At 41.0% G+C, this 27,179-nt stretch overlaps 1 protein-coding gene across 1 annotated transcript in view; it reads left to right on the top strand.

Moving 5' to 3' along the window:
- Window positions 1-27,179, top strand: part of cdh13 (cadherin 13, H-cadherin (heart)) — a 614,670-nt gene that overhangs the window by 213,979 nt on the left and 373,512 nt on the right. Inside the window, exon 3 of the mRNA XM_047353799.1 lies at window positions 14,170-14,381. Within this exon, the coding sequence (XP_047209755.1) occupies window positions 14,170-14,381 (212 nt within the window). The remainder of the gene's footprint in view (window positions 1-14,169; window positions 14,382-27,179) is intronic.

Below are 27,179 nucleotides of genomic sequence, written 5' to 3'. Positions count from 1 at the left end.
ACTTTTTAGGTCTTTTCTATTTTGAACTGATTTAGACTGGCTCAAATATTCAGGAAATAGGTCCTGCTGTTAAGCAAAATGAACTTACATTTCTGTCAGGTTACACAGTTCATTTATTAGGATTTCATGTGACAGGTTAATATTAAGTTGATAATAGCTTTAAAATATAAAAGGATGCATGTCTTTTAAAAAAAATTTTTATTAGATGTATTAACGCCTGAAAAACATACACATTATTAATAACACCCTTAAACACACCCCCTGTGTTTTCATTGGCTCATTTAAGGTTTCGCCCCTAATGACGACAACCAATCAGCATCCACGGTTGCGCCCCTCGGACACACCCCCTGTTGACCCCATGACCTCCCCGCCCCCATGGCGCCATGACCCCCCCTTAAGGTCAAAGGTCACCTGTCAAAATGTTTGATTGAAGGGTGTACTTTAGTCTCTCCTAACATCGGCTGGCATCCAGCCCTGCCCCTTCCCTCTCTGATGAAATGCTTCGCTCTGACACTGACAGACAAACACTGTCTGATTGAAGTTTGTTATGGTGCTCCAATAACCTCACTCACCCCTTCCCAGGTCTGCTGCTGTGGTTAACCTTGTCAAACTTGGCTTCAGGGGATCTCAATCGCTTAGACAAACTGATAAATTCTCATTTATTTCCTTCTCATAAAACTTGAGTTAGGAATGCATTTATGTGTTTGGAATGGGGACTTAAACGAATTCATAAATAAGCAGGTGTAACCTTGAAACGGGCAACTTCAAAGCACAAGCCTGCGGGACTAAACATTTGCAACATGCATAAAGACACCCAGATGTTTACTGTTGCTGTCAGCATTAGGCTTGCTTGCACACTGCAAGAAATAAAAGAGAATGTTTATTACTCATGGGTATCCATCTGATTTATGAACCACCAAAAAAGTGAATTAATGTAAGTGTACATTTTCTTAGTCACCCTCCTGTTGGCCTTGTCTAGATCTGAAGGCCTAAAGCTTTTCCTGTCAGACAGTTAAAGAGAACAACACCCTTCCCTTATCTGCCTGAGAACAATGTGTGAAGTGCTGCTGTTTATAATGAGTCTGATTTTACCTTCTGTACAATGGTGTGCCTATCACCAAACAACACAGAGGAGAGCCTGCTACTTTGTTTGCTTCCTGATGAATGCCGGTGATTATTAACAAAGTCGCTGCAGTCCATTGGGAGGGCTACGCACTGCAGCCAGTCAAAGAAAAGAAAAGAGTGAATCAAATTGTATACGTTTATGCTTCAGGCTGTTATTATTTTTTTGTTAGGGACAGATATGATTCCTGCAAATATCTGAACTATACATGGCTAGAAGAAAATGACCGTGGAACTGAAGTTATGTTGTCTGAGTTTACATTTTTTATCTGCCTACAGTTAAAGAGGATCTGCTACATATGAATATACCCATAACACCCTTATTATTATGTAAGTTTTTCTAGAACGGTGTTGGACTCCCCTCTGCCTTCAGAACTGTCTCAGCTCTTCATGGCTTAGATTCAACACAGTGTCAGAAACATTTCCTAAAGGTTTTGGACCAAATTGACATAAAAGTATCATACAGCTTAACATCTGTGATGAGAATCTCCTGCTCCATCACATCCTGAAGCTGCTCTGTTGGATTGAGATTTGCTGAGGACGGATACCATTGGAGTTCAGAGAACTCATTGTCTTTATCTGAGCTTTGTGACATGGAATATTATCCTGCTGGAAGTAGGCTTTAGAAGATGGGTCTACTGAGGTCATAAAGGGATGGACATGGTCAGCAACAACACTCAGGTGGGCTGTGGGATTTAAATGATGCTTAGTTGGTGCTAAAAGATCCAATGTGTGCCAAGAAAATATCTCCACACCATGATACCTCCACCACCAACCTAAACTGTTGATACAAGGCAGGATGGATGCATGGTTTCATGTTGTTTACACCATGTTTTGACCCAACCATTGGACTACTGCAGCTGAAATCCATGTTGTGTGTTAGGAGATGGAGTTATGCAGACCTTTGTTGAAACCGACAGTTATTTGAGCTACTGTAGCCGTTCTATCATCTGGAACCGGTTGGTCCACTCTCCTCTGACCTCAACAAGACATTTTCCTCCAGTCAGCATCTGCTCTCTGGATATGTTCTCTGTTTCACACCATCATGTGTCAACCTGACAGATGGTTGCTGGTGAAAATCCCAGCAGATGAGCAGGTTCTGAAATACTCGGATGAGCACGTCTTTAACAGGTTTAGATGCCTGAATGCAGCTCCTGCTATATGATTGGCTGGTTACCCATTTCTGTAAGAAGTATTCAAAAAATAAAATAAAATGAATCTCCTTGATGTGAATATTTTAGGCTAAAGTTTTAAAAGATCGAATTGCGTAAAAAAGAATAATTATTAATACTATAGCAATGATGTAATACTTTCAGAAAGCTGATAATTTTTGGTTCTGAGGATTCCATCTGTCCAAAATTATGATTATGACGAAGCATTTAAATCAGTGCCCAATCAATTACCCATCTCAGGGCCTATTATAATAATCTAACAGTAAATAGCCTTTAAAATTGCTTTTAAAGGGTTTAAAAGTTACAAACCTTTATTTTATTAACATTTTTGAGCCTGAAATAGCTTTGAAAGACTTTTTGAAGTGGAAAAATAACTTAGTCAATGCCATTTTCTCAGGAATTTCTGGGAAGCAGATTTTTTTTATTCTTAATGACCTTAGAGCTACAACATTACAGTTTGTTTTGTCATGTTGCTTTTCTGAAAAATGCCAAAGAAAGTACTCACATAGTGTCTAACATTGTCACTGTGATACTAAGATGAAGATGAGTGAGAGGCTGCGGCTTAACTGAAGCCAAAGAACAGCAGGAATTAATCCACAATACATTCACCTGATTCAGATTTCACCGTGAACTCTGGCTGATAAAACGGCTGTTATGTTTTAATGAGGCTACTTTTAGGGTTCTGATGCTGATGAGCGGCGTTCTGGTCTGGTATGGTGGAGAAGGTGTAGCTCAGGGCAATAACAAAGACAGGATCACCCAGAGCCCTGAGCTGCCTATAGTTATCTCCCCCTAATTACTCTTTCACTCACTTGGTCTCATCTCTTCCTTGTCTCCATTTTCCTGATTTACAGTTTAAGACAGAGTGAAACAGGAGTATCAGTTCAACCAAAAGCAATCACAGAACTGATGCAAGCTTCTGTGTCTGTTAACTGTGAAAACAAGGACCCTCACAGATCAGTTTGACAAACCGAGGCTCTAATTAAAACCAGTCCGTCTGTTTCATTGTACTTGGTAAAATGAAGGGATTTTAACTCTGCAGCTTCTAGCTTGCCATCATCAGCTTTCTTTTTAGTTCAACATAATTTCATGTTGCTTTAAATAGAAGCTACTATGTTTTAATCCTGAGGATTTATGTCAACTTTGTCTTTGTGACTAAAACATTAAAAAGGTATGAAAAACTAAACGTTGCCTCCAGAAGACCAAATACTTTTCTTCATCAGCTACAAAAATGAAAAATATATTTAATATGTCTCTCTGAATGATCATCCAATCAAATAATACTATGAAAAGCTGTTGTTTAGCTTACATGTAGGTCTGACTGTAATTAACCGGGTCGGGGTAGGTAGCGAAACTGGGTCTGAGGCTTTTAATACAGATAAAGCTTGACTTACTTATGTCACATTTTTTAAATCCCTTTACAGGTGATCATATGTTCTAGTCATCTAACTTCTCGGCTTTTCATTTGGTTGAACAGTCACCATTTTATGATAATTAATGTTTTACTACCAGAGTGTCGCTTTTTTCCAGTTCTATATATTTATATATATATAAAACGTTGGCTGTGTTTTAAAATGCTCATGAACCTGCGTAAAAAAATCAGTCTGTTTAAAGTTTCCTTGTTTAACTGGAACCAAATTAGATCAAATAAAATAAAATAAAAATCTATTCAAAACCTGCGATGGACTGGCGATCTGTCAATGTTGGACCCCGCCTCCCGCCCGTTGACCACGACCCACTAGGGAAGAAGCGGTATAGAAAATGACTGACTGACTAATTAAAAACACATTGGTATCAAATTAAACTTGAAATGAGTGGATTTGCTTTATGAATTTGTTTTTGTCAAAACTCCCAGTTTGACCAGTGAAGACTCTACACAAGGCAGACTGTTTAATGCATTAAACTGAAAAAAAATTAAACTCTGATTTACATTAGGCATACCTTAAAATATAAGAATATTCATTAAACCTTCTAACCTTTGGTTACATTTAAAAAACAAACATGTATTATATTCTAAAATGACAGATCAGAATAAAGTTGTTCATAATTGTGAAGGAAAAGGAAAATTATGGTTGTCTGCATTTTTATACTAATAAAAAAAACAGAGTGATGTGCATTTACATTCAGCCCACCTGAGTCAGTACTTTGTTTAGAACCACATTTGGCTGCAGGTCCAGCAGCAGATCTTTTGGGATTTTTCTCTACCAGCTTCGAATATCTACAGACTCAAATGTCTGCCCTTTCTTCTTTGCTCAGTCAGAATGGATGGAGAACATTTGAGAACATCAATTTTCAAGTCTTGCCACAGGTTCTCATTTGGATTTAGGTCTGGACTTTGACTAGTTCATTCCAACACATGAATCTGCTTTGATTTAAACCACCACATTGTATCTCTGTATCTTTAGGGTAGTTGTCCTGCTAGAAGTTAAACCTCTAGCCCATTCTCAGGTCTTCTGCAACCTCTTAACACATATACAGGGGTTGGACAATGAAACTGAAACACCTGGTTTTAGACCACAATAATTTATTAGTATGGTGTAGGGCCTACTTTTGCGGCCAATACAGCGTCAATTCGTCTTGGGAATGACATATACAAGTCCTGCACAGAGGTCAGAGGTATTTTAAGCCATTCTTCTTGCAGGATAGTGGCCAGGTCACTATGCGATACTGGTGGAGGAAAACGTTTCCTGACTCGCTCCTCCAAAACACCCCAAAGTGGCTCAATAATATTTAGATCTGGTGACTGTGCAGGCCATGGGAGATGTTCAACTTCACTTTCATGTTCATCAAACTAATCTTTCACCAGTCTTGCTGTGTGTATTGGTGCATTGTCATCCTGATACACGGCACCGCCTTCAGGACACAATGTTTGAACCATTGGATGCACATGGTCCTCAAGAATGGTTCGGTAGTCCTTGGCAGTGACGCGCCCATCTAGCACACGTATTGGGCCAAGGGAATGCCATGATATGGCAGCCCAAACCATCACTGATCCACCTCCATGCTTCACTCTGGGCTTGCAACAGTCTGGGTGGTACGCTTCTTTGGGGCTTCTCCACACAGTAACTCTACCGGATGTGGGGAAAACAGTAAATGTGGACTCATCAGAGAACAATACATGTTTCACATTGTCCACAGCCCAAGATTTGTGCTCCTTGCACCATTGAAACCGACGTTTGGCATTGGCATGAGTGACCAAAGGTTTGGCTATAGCAGCCCGGCCGTGTATATCAGAATCAGCTTTATTTCCAAGTTCGTACATACAAACAAGGAATTTGACTCCGGTACACTTTGCTCTTTAGTTTTGTTTTTGCATTACAGAATATACATATTTACAATATACACATATATCATAAAAAGGTGCATTGACAACATCTGTATGCTGTTGTTTGGTACTCTATTAAATGTTCAACAGAGAAACAGCCTGTGGGAAGAAACTGTCTCTGTGGCGGCTGGTTTTAGTGAAGAGTGCTCTGTAGCGCCACCTGAAGGTAAAACTCTAAACAGTTTATGTGCAGGGTGTATGGGGTCTACAGAGATTTTAGCAGCTCTTTTCCTGACCCTTGACCTGTATAAGTCCTGGATGGAGGGAAGGTCAGCCCTGATTATTCTCTCTGCAGTCCTGATTATTCGTTGTAACCACACTGAGGGAGAAATTTAGATGTGGTGCTATTTCCTTTTTTTAGATCTTGGGAATTTTAACAATAATCAGAAAGACTAACCTATGACAGTGAATAGAGAAAAAATGAACAGCTGTAGACATCAATATATACAGTTTATCCTTAACTACCTATTCTTGAATAGGAATGTGACACTTCCAGGTGACATAACCCTTTATCCAGTGTACTTGTGAAGATTTCTGAATCACCTGGCAGAAATAAAACATATTAGTTATAATCTACAGGAAAGAAATAGAGCCTAACAACAAATATGTTTTTCCTTTTTAAATAGCCTATCATTCACAACATTTTCTAAACAAGATTTATTTTTTACTTCAAATTTTTTATTTTTTGTAACTTTTAATGTATTGTGTTATACAAATTTAAACACAAAATGTCCTCTGTTTAAGAATTTATCTCTACAATGACAAAATAAATAAACATGATTCAGGATTTAACACTTTATTGACTGGAACATACATTCATACTACACAAGAATAATTCAACAAATAAGAGTAGAAACTAGCAGTAATGTCAGGAATTTTGAGTATTTTCATTAAGTGGAAGTTGTAAATTAAAACACTTAGCAACCTATTTCCATATTTCAGTGGTCATTTTCATGAAACCTGATAAAAATGTGGGACTGTAAGTTACCAGTTCTGTTGACATATCTGTCAGCTAATAAAGCTTATTAGTCAATATGTCAAGAATAGTGCTATAAGAGGACATTTGTATAAACCACAGATCCGCTTTTAAGCTACATGCAGTTTCAAAACGTGAAGTCTGAGAAAACTGCCAAAATGCATCCCGTAAAAAATGTTCAGCAAACATGTGCTTTGGTGTTACACCAGCGAGCAGTGACTGTCTGCAGTCAACAGCTTTGGACCCTGGCGTGCCGAAAACAGGCTAGCTACGAGTGCAGCAATGACCAGATAATAACAAAGCCCACTTGAATTTTTATTGTTTATTTCACAGATTAAGTTATGTAAAAAATTTTTCAGTGTACTTGAGCTGGAGTTATCCTGAAGTGGCTGAAAACCCAAATCACTCTGGTTCTGAAATCACCTTAGCTGTTTTTTTTTTTTTTTTTGCATTTTGTTGCACTGTTTTGTAAACTTCTTTTGAATTAATTCAAGTCGCTCATCTTTATGCAAACATTGCATGTATTTGAGGTGCTGCTGTTGTTAAATTGATGAAAATGTGATTCATTTGCAGGGATGTTTTGAATTCACTCTATCATCGTATGTCCTATTTAGGAGCTGCAGTTGGTTCTGTAGAGCCAGCGCTCCAAATAGGATGTGATTGGTTCAGAAAATGGATCATTATGTCAGCTGTGGGCTCATCCACATGACATTGTCATTCACAACACCGTGCTTCTCCTTTCACTCTCTTTGGATTAGATCCGCTTGGCTCACTGGGATCTTCCTCCTCATCACTTGATTGTTGGTTCTGAATTTTCTCTTGGTGTTGGATGATAAACGTCTCCTCCTGGGACTTTGTTCTGTAATATTTCTGCTCTTCAGGTTTCATCCTATCCTGCTTCCGTGCTCTTTGATGAAAGTTGTGTTAAGAATCTCGTTATAGTAACCGACATGATTTTGTCTCAAATTCTGTGTATCTAAAGTCGTTTTTCTTACTTCAAATACAGAATCATATTCTATTCTTTTAGCTTTCCATATTGTTTTATATGTTTAACTGAGATGGACAGAAATCTCAAACTATGTGGAAAATGCCTTGGAGCCAAATGCCAAAAGGATAAAAATAATATTTTTAGTGCAAATACTAAAGCAGAGTTTAACAGGAGGAATACATCCCTGAAGGTACTCGTACTCGTACTCGTCGTCTTCCGCTTATCCGGGACCGGGTTGTGGGGGCTGCAGACTCAGCAGAGACGCCCACACATCCCTCTCCCCAGACACCTCCTCCAGCTCCTCCAGGGGGAGCCCAAGGCGTTCCCAGGCCAGCCGAGAGACATAGTCCCTCCAGCTTGTCCTGGGCCGTCCCCTGGACCTCCTCCCGGTGGGACGTTCCTGGAACTCCTCCCGAGGAAGGCGTCCAGGAGGCATCCAATATAGATGCTCAAGTCACCTCAACTGGCTCCTCTCAATGTGGAGGAGCAGCGGCTCTACTCCGAGCCCCTCCCGAATGGCCGAGCTCCTCCCCCTATCTCTAAGGGAGTGCCCGGCCACCCTACGGAGGAAGCTCATTTCAGCCGCTTGTATTCAGGATCTCGTTCTTTCGGTCATGACCCAAAGTTTATGATCATAGGTGAGGGTAGGAACGTAGACCGACCGTTAAATTGAGAGCTTCGATTTTCGACTCAGCTCTTCTTCACCACAACAGACCGACACAGCGCCCCCATTACTGCGGCAGCCGCACCGATCCATCTGTCGATCTCCCGCTCCATTCTTCCCTCACTCGTGAACAAGAACCCGAGATACTTGAACTCCTCCACTTGAGGCAGGAACTCCCCTCCAACCTGAAGAGGACAAGCCACCCTTTTCCGGTCGAGAACCATGGCCTCGAACTTGGAGGAGCTGATCTTCATCCCAGCCGCTTCACACCCGGCTGCGAACCACCCCAGCGCATGCTGTAGCTAGAGAGGGCCAGCAGGACCACGTCATCTGCAAAAAGAAGAGACGAAATCCACTGGTCCCCAAACCAGACTCCCTCCGGCCCTTGGCTGCGCCCATAAAAGTTATGAACAGGACCAGTGACAAAGGGCAGCCCTGCCGGAGTCCAACATGCACTGGGAACAGGTCCGACTTAGTGCCGGCAATGCAGACCAAACTTCTGCTCTGCTTGTACAGAGACCGGATGGCCCCTAATAAAGGGCCCCCGATTCCATAGTCCTGGAACACCCCCACAGGGCACCACGAGGGACACAGTCAAATGCTTTCTCCAGGTCCACAAAACCCATATGGACCAGTTGGGCAAACTCCCATGAACCCTCGAGTACCCTGTAGAGGGTATAGAGCTGGTCCAGTGTTCCACGGCCGGGACGAAAACCACACTGCTCCTCCTGAAGCCGAGGTTCGACTATCGGCCAGACTCTCCTCTCCAATACCCTGGCGTAGGCCTTACCAGGGAGGCTGAGGAGTGTGATCCCCCTGTAGTTGGAACACACCCTCCGGTCACCCTTCTTATGAAGGGGGACCACCACCTCAGTCTGCCAGTCCAGAGGCACTGTCCCCAACCGCCACGCAATGTTGAAGAGACGTGTCAACCATGACAGCCCCACAACATCCAGAGACTTGAGGTACTCAGGGCGGATCTCATCCACCCCCAAAGCCCTGCCACTGCGGAGCTTTTTAACCACCTCGGTGACTTCAGCCTGGTTGATGAAAGAGTCTAACCCCGAGTCCCCAGCCACTGTTTCCACCAGGGAATGCATGATGGCAGGATTGAGGAGATCCTCGAAGTACTCCTTCCACCGCCCGATAATGTCCCCAGTTGAGGTCACCAGCCTCCCATCCCCACTGTAAACAATGTTGGCAAAACACTGCTTCCCTCTCCTGAGACGGTTTGTCAGAATCACTTCGAGGCCAACCGTTAGTTCTTCTCCATGGCCTCTCCAAACTCCTCCCAGGCCCGAGTTTTTGCCTCTGCCACAGCCCAGGCCGCAGCACGCTTGGCCTCATGGTACCCGTCAGCCGCCTCAGGAGTCCCACAAGCCAACCACAGCCAATAGGACGCCTTCTTCAGCTTGACAGCGTCCCTTACTGCAGGTGTCCACCACCGGGTTCGGGGATTACCACTGCAACAGGCACCGCATACCTTACGTCCGCAGCTATGGGCAGAACCATCGACAATAGATGCAGAGAACATGGTCCACTCGGACTCTATGTCTCCAACATCCCCCGGAATCTGGTCAAGCTCTCCCGGAGGTGGGAGTTGAATACATCCCTGGCCGAGAGCTCTGCCAGACATTCCCAGCAGACCCTCACTATGCGCTTGGGCCTGCCAAGTCTGTCCGGCTTTCTCCTCCTCCAGCGGATCCAACTCACCGCCAGGTGGTGATCAGTGGACAGCTCAGCCCCTCTCTTCACCAGAGTGTCCAAAACATGCAGCTGAAGGTCTGATGATACGACAACAAAGTCGCTCATCGACCTCTTGCCTAGGGTGTCCTGGTGCCAAGTGCACTGATGGACACCCTTATGTTTGAACATGGTGTTCATTATGGACAATCCATGACTGGCACAGAAGTCCAATAACAAAACACTGCTCGGATTCAGATCGGGGAGGCCATTCCTCCTTATCACGCCTCTCCAGGTGTCACTGTCGTTTCCCACGTGGGCGTTGAAGTCCCCCAGCAGAATAATGGAGTCCCCGGGAGGGGCACTATCCAGCACCCCGACAGGGACACCAAGAGGGACGGGTATTCCGCATTACTGCCCGGCCCCTAGGCCGAAACAACAGTCAGAGACCTGTCCCCAACCCAAAGGCGCAAGGATGCGACCCTCTCATCCACTGGGGTAAACCCCAACACGAGACAGCTGAGCTGGGGGGCAAACGCCAGCAAACACACCCCAGCCCTCCGCCTCTCCCCATGGGCCACTCCAGAGTAGGAGAGAGTCCAGCCCCTCTCGAGGAGATGGGTTTCAGAATCCACACTGTCCGTGGAGGTGAGTCTATTTCTAGTCGTTATCTCTCAACCTCCCGCACAAGCTCAGGGTCCTTCCCCCCCAGTGAGGTGACATTCCACGTCCCTAGAGCCAGCCTAAGCTTCCGGGGATCGTGCCGCCAAGGTCTCCACCTTCGTCTGCGGCCCAATCTTCTTTGCACCGGTCCCTCACGGTTCCCCCTGCAGGTGGTGGGCCCACTGGGGGATGGCCTCGCCTCTTTCCTTCAGGCTTGGCCCAGCCGGGTCCCACGAGGAGCAACCCATCCCTGAAGGTATAATGGAAAATATCTCACTTTTGCTTATTTTCACTTTCTTGCTTGATTTAGCCCCCAAGTTCAGAAGTAGCTTTTGAAATATCCACCTGTAGAACATCTTCATATTAAGTCAATAGCAGCTTCACATTCATAATTTCACTCTGAACTTCCTTATAGTTGGAGGGCAAGTCTTCTTCCTCCTTTTCATGGTCAAAATGAGATGTGAAAAATTATTTAAAAGTTTCTCCATTTGCCATTCATCTCCATAAGAACAATAAACTATGAATAACAGCCTCGTAGTTGTGGACCACTGGGACGGACGGACAGACATCTGTTCCAGCTGGATTTAGCTTCAGGGCCCCAGTAGTTGATAATATCATAATCGTTCTGGATGAAAAGCCCAAGTCTTGTTACCATTCAGTTCCAGTAAAGGTTTCTACACAATGCCCTCTGATGGGAAACTCGGGGGTAAAATACAGTTTGGGGTGTAAATACATTTCCAAAAGCAGTTCCCTCTTTAGTGCCAGGTGATTATTTGAGAACAGTGTTCTCCAGAGCCTTTTTTATGTGGCTGAGCACAATCTGTCTGGTTAGACATGGCAGCTATCAGCTCAAACACACCCGCGCTGCCACCTTTGAGATTACTCCTGTGATTCACATCTCTGCCATCATGGAGACTTGACATTTTGTTACAAAACAGAAAATAGTCTTTAAAACACCTCAAAGGAAAACTTTATTACCTGACAGGATAGGAAGGAAATCTCAATTAAATGGTTGACAAAAACTGAAGCCAGTTGAAATACTCTGATAATAGTGGATTTTAATACAATCAAACATGAGTTTATGTTACCTGGCATTTACAAAAAAATGACCATGTATTCTTATTTTTTTCTGATTATTTTTAGAACTTTAATCATCATCACAGATAAATTGAAGCCTCATATAATAAAATCAGAGATTACTTTTTTTTTATATAAATATGGGAATTCATGTCAAAATCTAAATGTATGTGTATATAATCTGGGTCCATTCGTCCTGACAGAACTGGTATAACTGGGTCAACCCCATTTCATTCTGGATCATCCTGGTCAGTGATTGGCTGGTGGGGGTCTAGCGAATCAGTGAATCCACAAATCATAAACACAATCAGTTCACACTTTTGGTGTGGAAGTTAGCAGAAAAGGAAACTCAGTAAGCTCGTTTCAGTAGCAGTGAGATGTTTAAAATAACAAAGCAACAACTATGGAAGCTTCTAGAAAGAAAGCTGTGTTTTCTACAAAGGCATGTTAGCTGTTACTTTAGGCTGCCACAGTGTGGCGTTAGAGAGCAGATAACAACAAGCTGACCGTATTACAGGAAAAAGTCCAATTGTCACAGTTAAAACATAGGTCTGTATTTTCTATGCAGAATACACACAGCACAGATATTGGTTTAATAATGCTCACTGGCCGCTCTCTCACAGACCAAAGGTGTGATTTTACCTCCTGCTAAAAGCGAATTTGGGCGATTGTTATTCATGAGCCCTTCATGATGTCGGTCATAAAGGAACTGAAATATAAAACATTAGTTTAGACTTGCATCCTGATCCTCACCTTGTTTTCCTGAGTGATCAGTTAAAGATTGTGGAGACTGTAATCCATGTTCTGCATAGTTCTGGAGCGAGGTGGGTGTGTAGTGGTGCAGGAGCTGAGTGGGCTAAGTTGCATTCTGTTATTATTGTCTGACTTCAAAGCTGCCAGTTCACTATGTTCTTTTGTCAAATCCCCCAAAACCTGACAACATTAGAATACCATCAAACACTCGGGCTGCCTTTGAAATGCCACTGACACTGTTTGGTGCTGCAATTTGCAGCCTCTAAAGAGTCACCATGTTATTGAAATAAATCTGGGGCTTGTAGTGGAAATGGAAATGAACACACCTTTCATGCTTCGGCTTAGAAGAGAGGATTGAATTTTTGAGCTAGAGTTTGTTTCCATACAGACTAGACTGTTGACTTTGTGGCGTTCCTTGTTTGTCCATTGTAGCAGTATTATTTCTGCCATTTGTTTGGAAGCAGATTATTTTTACTTTCTCATTCTCCTCTTTTCTTTTCTTCCCTCTGATATTCTTTTCAACTTCTCATCCAGATGTTAAACAAAGATTTTGTATAGAGAGAAGAGTCCTGAAAGCCTGCAGTGAGAGCGACTAAAACTGGGCTAAACACATACAAAGGTTAAGTGTATTAAATGAGAGTTCTGATAAACTGTTGTATATTGATTATGTTGTCAGGCAGCGTGAAGGACTAAAGCAGCAGAACTTTAAGCAGCTGGTAAAAATGTATTAATTTAATCAGAAGGTTGCTGTTGCACTTAAAATGCACAGCAACAGTCCCCTACTGTGTCTCACTCTTTGTGCATAAACATTATCACTTTGGAAATACAAATGCTGTGAGGCTTCTGCTTCAGTAAATATTTTATTTTTGTTTTATAAGAAGAATAAAAGCTCTGTATGTGTAGACACTGTCTTAGATGGAGATCCAAAGGTTGCAGAGAGATGTTGATCAATGTGAATATATCCCAAAACCCTGCTTCATCATTTCATAAAAATCTAAATAAATTCTAATAAATCAAATTAACAAATTAATGAATTAATAAGGTGTTACATAAGACCCCAGTTGTACGAGGCCAAAGAGATATGAATTTTTACCTCACCTCACACCCACACTGCCAAGAAGGAGAGCGGGTCCCTTACTGTCCCTTCTTCATCTGACTAACAACACCTCATATATCACAATGTGAAGATGTGAAGAGGAGGTGATGGATCAGTGGGGTCGTGTTGCAACACTAATGGCTGGATGAACATTATCTGAGGGAATAGTTCCTGGTAGTCTTTGGGAGTAGCCACCTGAGTGAGGCCAGACAGGTCCACATGTGTTTGTGTCACAAGGTGATGCCTTTAAATCAGTTTTCCTCTGTTTGCTTTGATTGAAGGAATCACTGAATTCTCTGCAGTAAAAACAAGATTCCTGCAAAAGCAAGCCAGAGGCTTTAATAAGTCCTCACAGGAGGGAGCAGCTTCTGTGAATAGAAAGAACTGACTTTTATTGAAGCCTTGCTGACATTTCCTCAGAACATGCTACTCTTTGCTCAGGTTGTGTATCTCTTCAGGCTATGTGTTTATCTCTAAAAATCCAGCTTTTAGGTATTGTTTGACAACCTCTCAAGCTTCTTCTCCTGCACTGCTGTGTGCACCTCAGGGACTGTCATGGTGTCTATTTTTCTTGACGTTTCTGTTGTTTGTAATTTGTTGAGAGTGGTGTCAAAACAGCATCTGTGTGTGTTCTGTGTGTTTTTTTGCAGTTGAGTTTGATGACTGTGCAGGGAATGAGGATGTGACGTTTGAAGTGTCAGATCCCAGCTTCCTCGTGGATGGAGATCTGAACCTTGTTCCACACCAAAACGTGAAGTTCTGCGGGCCAGCGTTGTTGGTCCATGGGTTTGGCGCACATGCAGATGACGTGGCACAGGTGGATGTCTCAGGACTTCCTGTTCAGTCAGAGAACACGCTCAGGGTGAGTAACATCACCTATATGTATGTTTCTCTTCCTCATCGTTGTTTTTAAAACATATCGAAGCTGAACAAGTTATACTTTGATATATTCTGAAAAGGTTCATTTCAAAATAGACTAATAATTAAAACCTCTAGGTACGTGAACTTCAATGTTTTATTTAAAGTACATGTAAATAATAAAAATATATATTTATTTCCCAGCAAAACAAAGATCTCTGTTGTCTTTCTTCTCTGATGTTGATATCAGGAAAAACTAGAGTTTCTTTAAGCTTTGTTGTTCCTCCATCACACCTCTGGAGTGTGGCTTACAAAAATATGCAGGTTTAACCTAGCAAAATCAAACGTATAATTTTTCATACACATTTTAGAGACCACCATTCCGGTAAAAGCATATTAGTGAGCCATGTGTTTGTAAGAAATATGGGATGTATGTTTTTGTTTGAGAAAATACTTGACAAATCCATGACAATGTGTCAGTTATGATACAAAAACGGAGAAATCCAGGTCAAGTTTTAAAGAAAAAAAGTTAAAATGAAATAATTTGCTGAAATGTTGAAATAAATTTACTTTTTTCACTATTAAACCATGTATTAGGCTTTAAAAGGTTCAGTAAATTATGGACAGACTTTATCTCATATTGTAAAATATGTAATATGATCACCAGCTCAGCAGGATGTCACTGATTTTTTTTTTTAGAATCACTTTTTTGTTGCACCACTGCAACAAAATCTGCAACAAAATTGCATTCAAATGTCATAGAAACGTCCGGATAATAAAATAACCTAATCTGGTGCTAAATGTACCTTTACGTCCGTGCTCTGCGGACGCTCGGTCTGCACTGATGATATTCAGTTGCCTTGGTATACTTGTAGTAGCTCCAACCTCAGGTCAGTTTGACGTATTTTCTCATTAAGTCAAGTCAAATTTATTTATTCAGCGCTTTTCAGCAACAAGGCACTCAAGGCACTGTACACAAGGAAAAACATTACAATGATACAGAAAATCAAACAACAAAGATAATTTAAAAAATAAAAATGAAAAGAAATAAAGAATTAAATAAAATAAAATAAAGAGAATAGAATGATGGATAAGAAAATGAAAGGAAAATTGGACTGAAAACATAACTAATAATGTTTAGATGGCCCAGTCAAAGGCCACCCTAAACAAATACGTTTTTAATCTTGATTTAAAGCAACTTAGGGTTTCAGTGCTTTTCCAGTTTTCTGGCAGTTTATTCCAGATTCGTGGAGCATAAGAACTAAAAGCTGCTTCTCCATGTTTGGTTCTGGTTCTGGTTCTGCAGAGTAGATTTGAGCCAGAAGACCTGAGAGGTCTGGGTGGTTGATACACTGACAACATGTCTGTAATGTATTTTGGTGCTAAGCCATTCAGTGATTTATAGACTAACAGAAGTATTTTAAAGTCTATTCTCTGAGCTACAGGGAGCCAGTGTAGGGACTTTAGAACCGGGCCGATGTGCTCCACTTTCTTAGTTCTAGTGAGGACGCGGGCAGCAGCGTTCTGGATCAACTGCAGCTGTCTGATCCACTTTTTAGGCAGACCTGTGAAGACACCGTTGCAGTAATCAATTCTACTAAAGATGAACGCATGAATTAGTTTTTCAAGGTCCTGCTGAGACATTAGTCCTTTAATCCTGGAGATGTTCTTTAGGTGATAGAAGGATGACCTTGTTACTATCTTTATGTTCCTCTGAAGGTTCAGGTCTGAGTCCATCACTACACCCAGGTTTCCAGCCTGACTGGTGGTTTCTAGCTGTATTAACTGAAGCTGTGTGCTAACTTTTAAACACTCTTCCTGTGGTCCAAAGATTATTACTTCAGTTTTGTTTTGATTCAACTGAAGAAAATTTAGGCCCGTCCATGCATTGATTTCTTCTAAGCATTTGCCCAGCGCTTGAATGGGTTCATGGTCACCTGGTGACATCGTAACGTATAGCTGTGTGTCGTCTGCATAGTTATGATAACTTACGTTGTTGTTTATTAAAATCTGAGTTAGAGGGAGCATGTAGATATTGAATAGGAGGGGCGCTAAGATGGGTCCTTGGGGAACGCCACGTGTGATTTTTGTGATCTCTGATGTAAAGTTACCTACTGACACAAAAAAGTCCCTGTCCTTCAAGTAGGATTTAAACCAGTTGAGTGCTGTACCAGAAAGGCCGACCCAGTTTTCCAGGCGCTCTAATAAAATGGAGTGATCAACAGTGTTGAATGCTGCACTAAGGTCCAATAATACCAGCACTGTGGTTCTTCCACAGTCTGCATTTATACGGATGTCATTGAACACCTTGACAAGAGCAGTCTCTGTACTGTGGTGACACGCAGGAAGCCTGACTGGAAGACATCGAAGCGGTTGGTCGTTGTTAAGAAGTTGTTTAACTGCTGAAACGCAGCTTTTTCAATAATCTTACTGATGAAGGGGAGGTTTGAATCATTAAATCAGATAACAATTATTTGACCACTTGGGGGTGCCTAAAACTTTATTAAACTTTCCTTCAGGCATTGTCAGGGAACCATTAGGTTATACCTTTCATCCTAATATACAAGCACTTTACAAAATGGGGCCTCAACACAAGACACACACATGCTTTACAGATGTTAAACTCAGTTTTAGAAAAGAAACTGGTTGTGACAGCAGCTTTAGAGCATGTGTTTGTGTTAGGCTAACTGGCTTTGCTTCAAACATGATCACTGCTGAAAAACATCTGGAATATTAAACAATCTGCCAGATATTTGATATAAACCTCAGTCTCTTCATGTACATATATCCATCATGGTAAAACTAAGTCATTGTATGCATGGATGGTAAAAAGTAATTTAAAGTCCCTTCATGTAAACACTGTGCTTTTTCTTCACAATGAAGAAAATTTAACTTTCTGTCAGTGACTTACCAACTGCAGAATCTTCAGAACTATTGTAAATAATCAGTTTATTTCCACAAATATTAGACTCTTATTTTCAATAGGAAGAGGAAAAACACTGCAAAAAGAATTATGCTTGAGGATAGAAAGTCTGTCAGTGAAGCATTCACAAATTATTCATGTATCATCATTCTTAATTGCAAATTTAAGAAATTAAAAAGTAAGTTCATCAAATGTTTGGAGGCATCTGTTGTCAGTCACACTCCTGCATATGATCATGAATCCTAATCATGATGGAATGGAAAGCCCAGTGATGCATCTTAAATTATCATCAATTAACATATCTGCATCAACTCAAAGACACCATGTGATGCTGTGTAAAGAAAAGACAGATTTCTGTTTTTGTTAAAAACCAAAGAGATGCAGACATTTATCTGATCTGATGCTCCCATTGTTGTTTTATATTAAAACCATTGCAGTCTTTATGTTCAGTTTTATCGTGATTTCAAAGCCATAAACAAAGATAATTGTCTTTCTTATTGTGCAGTTTGAAAAACTCTTTTAAAAAAAGTGTTTGATTTTATTGTCAGTTAGACAAATCATTATGGTCTATATTATTATTATTTATATTATAAATGTTGTTAAATCTGACCTTTATTTTATGTACATCCATTTAATGGGAGTAAACTGATGAAAGCATAACATTTTTATATGAAATTAAAACGATTGGAAACCACTTTTTGCAGCATCCTTTTGCTGGACAGACTACCTGTAGTCTTCTATAACAGGTCATTGCAGCATATAGAGAGAGAAATATTTGGCTATTTTATTTTTGCACCATCTCTCTGCATGGTCCAGAGTCCTCGCCCTCGCTGATGCAGTCTTTTCTTTGGGGATATGCACTCACTATTTATGTAAGCCTGTTAATTTTGCTGCGTTTTTTGGGCAGCCTAGAATTGTTTTCTGATTTTTATTGTTTCCTAGATACTAAAGAGCAGTTTCTTTTATCTACATTTAATGGAGAATAAAATCTATCTTTAAAAGAGAATTATTATTTGTGCTGTTTTTGGAGTGAAATACCTTGGTGTTCTTATCTGGTGTTTGTATGTGTTGGGATTATGATTATTGATTAATTAATATTTATCAAGAATTATAATTAAAAATCATAATTTGAGAAAATTAATTTCTTAACCAAAAATCCTCATTTATGAATCGAAACCAGAGATGTCTTCTGGTGTTGTAATTGTGGCTCAAAGCCTTTGATAATTACAATTATTAAATTCTGTCACTGTTTAATCAACCGTTTCTGCCGAAACGTGAGGAACTTTAACCTTATCTTGACTGACGAATCACTCTTACACAAAATAAACACAAACACCTTCTCTTTATCTACGTGAATATTTATTAAATCAACAGCCCTGATACAATCCGCTCTTCTGATTTAATAATCTTCACCTAATCAAACATGCAAAGTTCTACACAAAAAGGGTGAAATATCTAACTAAACAAATAAAACAAAACAGCAGTGGGTGTGTATGGGATCAAACCAGCAATTATGGCAAACAAGTGATAATGTGACGCTGAGCGGAGTTCCGGGGAGGCCACACCCCAAAATATAGCTCAGCAGGACACAGGCAGTCAGACCTTGCTTGGAGGAAGTTTACAAACTTCCTCCAAGCAAGGTTGTAAACCTAAAAGGACAAAGGGTAATAAACGTTTGGCGGCAAGCTAGTAACACGAGATTGAAGACAAAGAAAATGGTTGATTTTCACCATAAGGTTATTATAGCAGTCCAGTTTCACAGCGCGCCTGAGCTCAGGCGTTAAAACAACACAGCAAAACACACACAGCTGGGAAGCACAGCGGCTTTCAGATGTCCACAGCAAATCAAAGTTTTAGTACAAGGTTGCATGCACATACAGTTTAAACACATTAGACTATAAGTGGCGATTCTGAATCGCACTAGGTCCTACTCTACCCTGCCCACGCTATTCCTAATAAAAAATAAATAAATAAATAAAATAAAAGGATGGATTTTACTTGTTGAAGTTTTCCTCCTGGGGCAGCGAGTGAGGGGGGGGGGAGTTACTGCGCGTCCGCAGTTAAACTCCAAGAAGAGCGGTCAATCTCCATCCTCTGGCCTCCTTGGCAAAAGGGGAAAATATGATCTGACCGTCTGGAGTCAACTGGAACAGAAACAAGGGTGGCAATCCGTCTCCTTGAAACTCCGTGGTTTTTTGGTTACGTGTTAAACTCACGTCTTCGATTGGCAAAGTGAAATTTCTGGCCTTCCTATTCCAGAAACTTCTTTCATGAATTTTTCTTTTTCGTTGGCCAACGAAGGAGAATAAATGAAAATCCACGTTGGACCTCTTCTCCAGAATGCTGCTTCAGATGCTGTTAACCGTGTGTAGGTCCCAAACTGAAAAGCAATGGTGGGGAGTCTCATAGTCTGTTATATAGTTGCTTTGACATCGGAACTGGGACGCCCCCATCTTATCAGCCGCGGTTCCTGCTGGGAATTGTAGGACAGACTATCCTGCGGTACAAAATGGCCGATGACGTTGGAAAGTCATAGTGACATCCAACAATGTGCAAATGGTCCAATATTCAGCATACAAGTGGTCCAACATATGGAAATAATGTGTTTTATATTTTTCATAAAGTTGCTAATTGCTTAGCTTAGTTATTAAGGAAAAAATACCAATTGAGACCAACAACTTATATTTTATTTCACAAAATAAAACGAATAATAACTAAGTTTGTTTTTTACACATTTTCTTTTTCACATGTCTAGGCAGCACAATATAAAGACACATTATTTACTGTTTATAGATGTTTGTTACTTTAAATTAACAGAATATTTTAAGTGATTTACAACAGAAAATAAATCAGGTTTTCCACAAAAAGTAACATTTCTGCATGTTTTTAAATCATGGTTTTGTTGTAAAACTTTGTATGTCCGTATGGGATCCACTGGAGATGTTCTCATTTCAATTCAGTTCAATTCAATTCAATTCAATTCAGTTCTATTCAAGTCAGTTCAGTTTAATTCAGTTCAGTTTTATTTATATAGTGCCAATTCACAACACATGTCGTCTTGTTGGGGAGGTTAGATTAAACTACTGAGTGTTAGAGTTTGACCATTTTAGAATGGGCTATGTGTAGGAGTACTAAGTAAAATAATAAACTGATAAAGAATGTCCATCTAGAGCCCACTGGTGGTCATTGTTATACTAAAAACCACAAGGATTGGAATACCTCTCTCTGTCAGACTGATTATAACCATTGGAAAAGAGAAGGGGTCATACAGGTAGCAGAAATGGAGGGTGTGTTTGCACCTCAACCAAAACTGAGCCGGTTTAGGCTCTTCCTCACTAAATTACTTCTATTCTTTCATTAATCTATAGAAATTCTCTGCAGCCTGCAGAACGCTTGCCTTGCAAAACTCCAACCAATAATATCCACCATTGTTTCTCCTTCCCATCCATCACATAACTTTGTTTTGCATCACATAATCAGTTCATTGGGACAGGCTTCCAGAGACAGCCACAGTTGGAGTTCCTGAAGCCTTCTCTGGGATCATCTGTCTCTCTGCTGCAGGCTGGTGGACTCCTGATGCTACAGTTCCTCTCACTCCTTCCCTTCCATGATGAGGCCATGCGGATTTGTTTGGACATGCTGCCATAGATTTCCAGGTGTAATAATTGCTGAATTAGCTGTTAGTATTATAGTTGTAGGATTTGAAGGTCTGGCTGGTTTATTTTCTAGTTCACACGGCCTTCTGTGTGATTTAGATTTGTTCATCCTTTTTTATCCATTTTTTGTTGATGCCTTTGACGTTGCATTTTCATTTTATGATCATGTAGTGTACTGGAGACATGACATTTCCCTGTTAGGTGGTGTAACACTTTGGGTCACAATTATTCTGACATTTAAAATAATTATTTACAGACAAGGTTCCCAGGAGACAAATCCTTTGATTTTGTCAAGTCACCATACTTACATCTCGTTCTACCGTGAGGTTGGCATTAGCAGATTTAATTGAATTTCTCAAATGTCTTTACAACTCTCAGAAGGATTGAGATTAAATTTGGTACATGCTTGTCTTCCTGAAGATGAAATGTAATCTCTGCTGATCCTCTGACTTTAAGGCACAGTGACATTTATGGTGTCTGATTGATGACTAAGTGTCATTAAAAATATTGACAACTTTCTAAATACTCTGAGCTGTTTTTTTCCAGCACTGCATTAAACCATCAGCACTGCCTCTGCAATCATGTTAGGCTCATTAGATCAATACAGTATATACAGTACATATATGCAACAAAAGTCAAAATAACATTTACTTCGTTCAATATAATAGTTATCTGTGTGCTGACTGAAAATAAAAACACAGTCCTTGGCTGAATTATTAGGTACCCCTGTTCAGCTCAATGCATTAATTCATCTAGACATAGTAAAGGAGACTTGCTGAAGTTCGAACTGAGCATCAAAGTATGAATTAGGTGGATTTAAGGAAATTTGAATGCCGCATGGTTGTCGGTACCAGACGGGTTGGTCTGAATAGTTCTGCTGGGACTTTAATCCACAACTATCTTCAAGGTTTACTGCGAATGATCTGAAAAAGAGAAACTCTCCAAAAAGCAGCATCTATGTGGAGGACAACGTCTTGTTATGTCATAGCAGAATGGGCCGACTGGTTCTAGATGATAGAATAACAACAGTAGCTTCAGAACATCATCTCTGAACACACAACATGTGGAACCTTGAAGTAGATGGGCTACAGCAGCAGAAAACCACACCAGGTACCACTCATGTCTGCTAAGATCAGGAAAGTGAGGCTTTAACTGGACAATAACAGGTTGGAGAGATGTTGCCTGGTCCAATGAGTGTGGAGTTCAGCTGCAACATTCAGATAGTCTGCAGATCTCAGTCCACCAGAACACATCAGGGATGTGGTGAAACATCAGATTCTGATGATAGATCTTCAAACAACCAATCTGCAGCAACTGTGTCAGTATGTCATGTCAGTATGGACCAAAATCTTTGAGGAATATTTCTGACAACCTCTTGGATCTATGAAGGCAAAACAGTACAGCTTATTATCAGTTGGAATCTTAAAGCACTTTACAATTTAATGTCATTACTTTCAGAAGGCAACAGCAACCAACCCTTTTCTGGTCACCAGTGGGAATGAAAAGCCCAAGACCTTCAACAAAAATGGAGAATAAATGCCTTAGACAATAAAACAAAATACAAATAATCTGTTCAACCAACTGTGAAAGAAATGCTTGTGGATCTCTTCACATTCCACAAAAACATATCAGCAAAACTTATTCATAACGATATTATGAGTCCAAGATGTCTCGCATTAGATAAACAGGTAATTATCAGGCTTGTGGAACATGGTGAGAAGGTGATGCAACAGTTAAATCAGTCGTGCTGGAGCAGAGACAACATGAAGGGCAGTGGACCCTGAGGACCAGGGTTGAGAACCACCACCATCAGACAAGCTTTAAATTGAGGCTTTATGTTCATCTGGTTGATGGTGGCAGGTAGATCATCTGTTCTGCCTCTTCCTTTAACATAGTTCCTTTTGTTTGTTGTGTTTCAGCTCAGTTTTATCCAGCTTGCATGTGGCATGACTCTTGTTTAGATCATTTTGTCTTTAGAGAATGTAAGATTGTTGCTCAACCAGGCACTTGTGTTTCTGTTATGTGTTCACTATAAATGGTAAATGGACTGAACTTATATAGCGCTTTTCCAGTCATGCAGACCACTCAAAGCACTTTACACTAGTGCCACATTCACCCAATCATACACCGATACGCAGATCGGTAGGCAACTTGAGGTTAAGTGCCTTGCCCAGGGGCACATCAACATATGGCAGGAGGAAGCTGGAATCGAACCCACAACCTTCTGATTGCAAGACAACTACTCTTCCTACTGAGCCACAGTCGCCCGTAAACTCGTAAGCTCGTAAACTGTCCAGGTGCCGGACTTCTGCACATCCAACATTTACCTTTGCCATTGCACGAAGTGAGGTTTTATATTAACATTAGGATAACTTAGCTTTGACCTTTGTTAATGAGTGTGGATCATCCATTTCGATGTATCAAAAAATTGGCTTTATTCCCCACCCCTAACATCTATACATATCGGTACTACTTTGACGTTGTTAAAGTCATAAACAGGGACACACCCTGGAGATGATTCTAACTTCTGGCTTGAATGGACATGTTGAGATATGTGACTCTGGTATTTCTGATCATCTGACCGGTTTTATTTGAGTTTATTCTTTTAACTCCAGCTCCTGTCCCACGGTGCGTGCTCCCGTCGCCCGATTATTCCACAGACTGCGTTGCAGTTTTCTGCGGTTAATTAAGTGTGTGTTAACATATGGAAAATTATTATATGATTATTCTGCCTACATTCACTTTCACTTCCCATCTTTCATTCATTTTGAGTTGAAAGCTATTATTTAAGTGAATGCTGGAGTATTGATGTCTTATTATGTCTTTCATCTTTGCTGTGAAGAAATGCTTCAAAGTGTCCATCTATCCTAAAGTAAAAATATTCAACCATTAAGTGAAAAGCACTTGGTTTCAAGGTGCATTAATGATGCAAAGGTAGGAGAGAGAAACAAAGACGAAAATAACCCAGCTGAATGAGAGTGTGAGAGCAGGTAAAATCTCTCATTATTTCACCATTAATTAATCTGCTGAAGCTCCTTAAGCTCTGGGACTCATCATCAGAAAATCTATTGTTTCTTTCTCTGTCCACATCCTGTACGCCTACACACACACTTTCAAGTCTTTCCCCACCCTCAGCCTCGGCAGCATCTCATGGAGCCTATCAAACATATCTTCAGAGCAGCAGAAAGAATTTATAACTAACTCGTGGTGTATTTAAAAGCTTGTTTCAATAAGCCAGGGCTTTGACTTGTACAATGACTGACATGCTCCTAGCACTCAAATCCTGAGTCTTAAATCTTCAATCTGATATAATATTTGTGGTAGTCAGGCTGCTTCAATGTGTCTTTGTTATTTTTCAATTATCTTAGCGCTCAGCTGGTGTCTTTTTCTTTTTTTCCACTGCTCTTTGTCATGCTTTTGTTGGAGTTAGATTCATATTTGACAAAACCTTGTTTTGTTTCAAACACAGAAATATTCCGGTGTGGATCTATTGGCAGAACAAATGTTATTGTGCTGGAAAATATTGGCTTGTGATATTTGATAAGTGCTTGCAGTGGAGGTGGAGAGAATCAGGTTCTAATTCGTCAACGCTAGTTTGGTGTAATACAGGCCCAGAGGGAGATAAGTGACTGATGAATGATTCCTATTATAAGCAAAACTCTGAATTTAATGAGCAATTTGTTCCCCCCTATTTTGCAACCGATCAATATGTGAATTTATGGAAGAATGCATTTCAATTTAACAAGTGCATGCTCCGAGATATGCACTTTTCTTTGTGTATTGTTATTTTGGTGGTGTTGTGCAGCACAACAGTTCTGCAGAGCATTTCTCTGCCTTCAGGGAGCATAAACAGGCACCATTCAAATGTAACAGCTGATGAGACACAAAATAATCTGAGTCAAAAAGCCTATTTATTGTTCCTTTGTTATGTTCTATATGTGCTCAGATTGAAATGTAACATTCCATGTACTGTAAAATCCTCATCCTGCAGTGGCAAATAGATTTTCTGTAACCCAGCTCTCAGCCCTCAGTTTATAATCTACAGCACAACAACATGAATTATCGTTTTCCTCTTTTCTGCATCCCCATCATAATAAAAACTGTGCAGTGTCATATATTAATTCAGTACTTTTATTTTATCTCCATCATGCATGACGTTTTACCAACCACCTTATCATGGAGTTGTTTAAAATATTTGTGAATTGGTGTTCAGTTCTTAACAATGCATAATTAGGAATATTGAAAGATAACAACATAGAAACAACATAGACAGTCCTGCTTTCTAATAAATATCTAAATTAATCCAAAAATCTAAACAGGTAATCTGTTTTAATTTTTTTTCTTATTTTGTCAAAGCTGCCAATTTATTGTTAAAAACGTTTATAATAATAGTCTTGTTTACTGTCATTTGCAAACAGTTTTCCTAAAGTTTGGTTCTAACTTAAGCTGCGTCTTAAATCTGTTTTAAACTGGCCATAAATGTCAGGCATATAAGTAGGTCATTGTATAAAACTTTTGGAAGAAACCCTAAAATTAGGTGACGGCTAAAGCAGAGATGCTAAAATTGGATTATGAAAATGATGCTGAGGTCTCTTAGATGCAGATAAAAGCCTCTTTCTCGGGTTCTGCTCGAGCTGCAGATGAAAGACGAGTCTAACTGTGACATAAGTTGAAGAAAACAGCAGGCATCCTCACATGGAGCAGTTTTTCAGGTCAGCCCTACATAACAAAGACGATAAACTTTAAAAAAACCTAGTTTGATTGTAGTTTTGTTAAATTTGCCTCACAGTCTAATCATGTTGACTTAAAAATGAAGTATAAAGAACTTACAGGACACTGAATATGGACACTTGATAGCAATAAAACGATAATGAATGTGTGGAGTTTGATTTTCTTGCCACATAAAGGTTTGAATGTAAGACCCCCTGAGGTGTGAATCTCTGCAGCTCCTCCAGAGTTGCATGGTCCTGTTTGACTGCTTCTCTGATTAATGTTCTCCTTGTCCAGTCAGTCTAGCCATGTATTGGAAGGTCTGCAGTTGGTCCATCCCCGTTCAATGTTCAGATGATGGAGTGACCACAGCTTTATGAGATGTTTAAAGCTTGGGATATTGTTGTAGAAACTAACCCCATTTTAAACTTCTCCCCAGCTTTCTCCCTAACCTGTCGGCTCTGTTCCTTGGTTTTCATGATGCTGTTTGTTCTCTAATGTTCTCCTTTTGTTGACCTTTGAAGTTAATTGAATACTCATACTCGTACTCGTCGTCTTCCGCGGGGTCAGCAAATTCAGCAGAGACACCCAGACGTCCCTCTCCCCAGACACCTCCTCCAGCTCCTCCAGGGGGAGCCCAAGGCGATCCCAGGCCAGCCGAGAGACATACTCCCTCCAGCATGTCCTGGGCCGTCCCCTGGGCCTCCTCCCAGTGGGACGTGCCTGGAACATCTCCCGAGGGAGGCGTTCAGGAGATATCCGGTATAGATGCCCGAGCCACCTCAACTGGCTCCTCTCGATGTGGAGGAGTAGCAGCTCTACTCCGAGCCCCTCCCGGATGGCCGAGCTCCTCACCCTATCTCTGAGGGAGTGCCCGGCCACCCTACGGAGGAAGCTCATTTTAACCGCTTTTATCGGGGATCTCGTTCTTTCGGTCATGACCCAAAGTTCATGGCCATAGGTGAGAGTAGGAACGTAGACCGAGAGCTTCGATTTTCGGCTCAGCTCTCTCTTCACCACAACGGACCGGCACAGCGCCCCCATTACTGTGGCAGCCGCACCGATCCGTCTGTCGATCTCCCGTTCCATTCTTCCCTCACTCGTGAACAAGACCCCGAGATACTTAAACTCTTTCACTTGAGGCAGGCACTCCCCTCCAACCTGAAGAGGACAAGCCACCCTTTTCCGTTGAGAACCATGGCCTTGGACTTGGAGGAGCTGATTTTAATCCCTGCCGCTTCGCACTCGGCTGCGAACCACCCCAGCGCATGCTGTAGGTCTTGGCTAGAGGGGGCCAGCAGGACCACGTCATCTGCAAAAAGAAGAGACGAAATCCACTGGTCCCCAAACCAGGCCCCCTCTGGCCCTTGGCTGCTTCTAGAAATTCTGTCCATAAAAGTTATGAACAGGACCGGTGACAAAGGGTAGCCCTGCCGGAGTCCAACATAGAACAGGTCCGACTGTGCCGGCAATGTGAACCAAACTCCAGCTCTGCTTGTACAGAGACCGATGG

This window comes from Girardinichthys multiradiatus, chromosome 2 (assembly GCF_021462225.1).
Source record: "Girardinichthys multiradiatus isolate DD_20200921_A chromosome 2, DD_fGirMul_XY1, whole genome shotgun sequence".
Classification (NCBI taxonomy): domain Eukaryota; kingdom Metazoa; phylum Chordata; class Actinopteri; order Cyprinodontiformes; family Goodeidae; genus Girardinichthys; species Girardinichthys multiradiatus.
The sequence above is the reverse complement of the archived record's forward strand: the minus strand, read 5'-3'. Positions and strand labels throughout refer to the sequence as shown.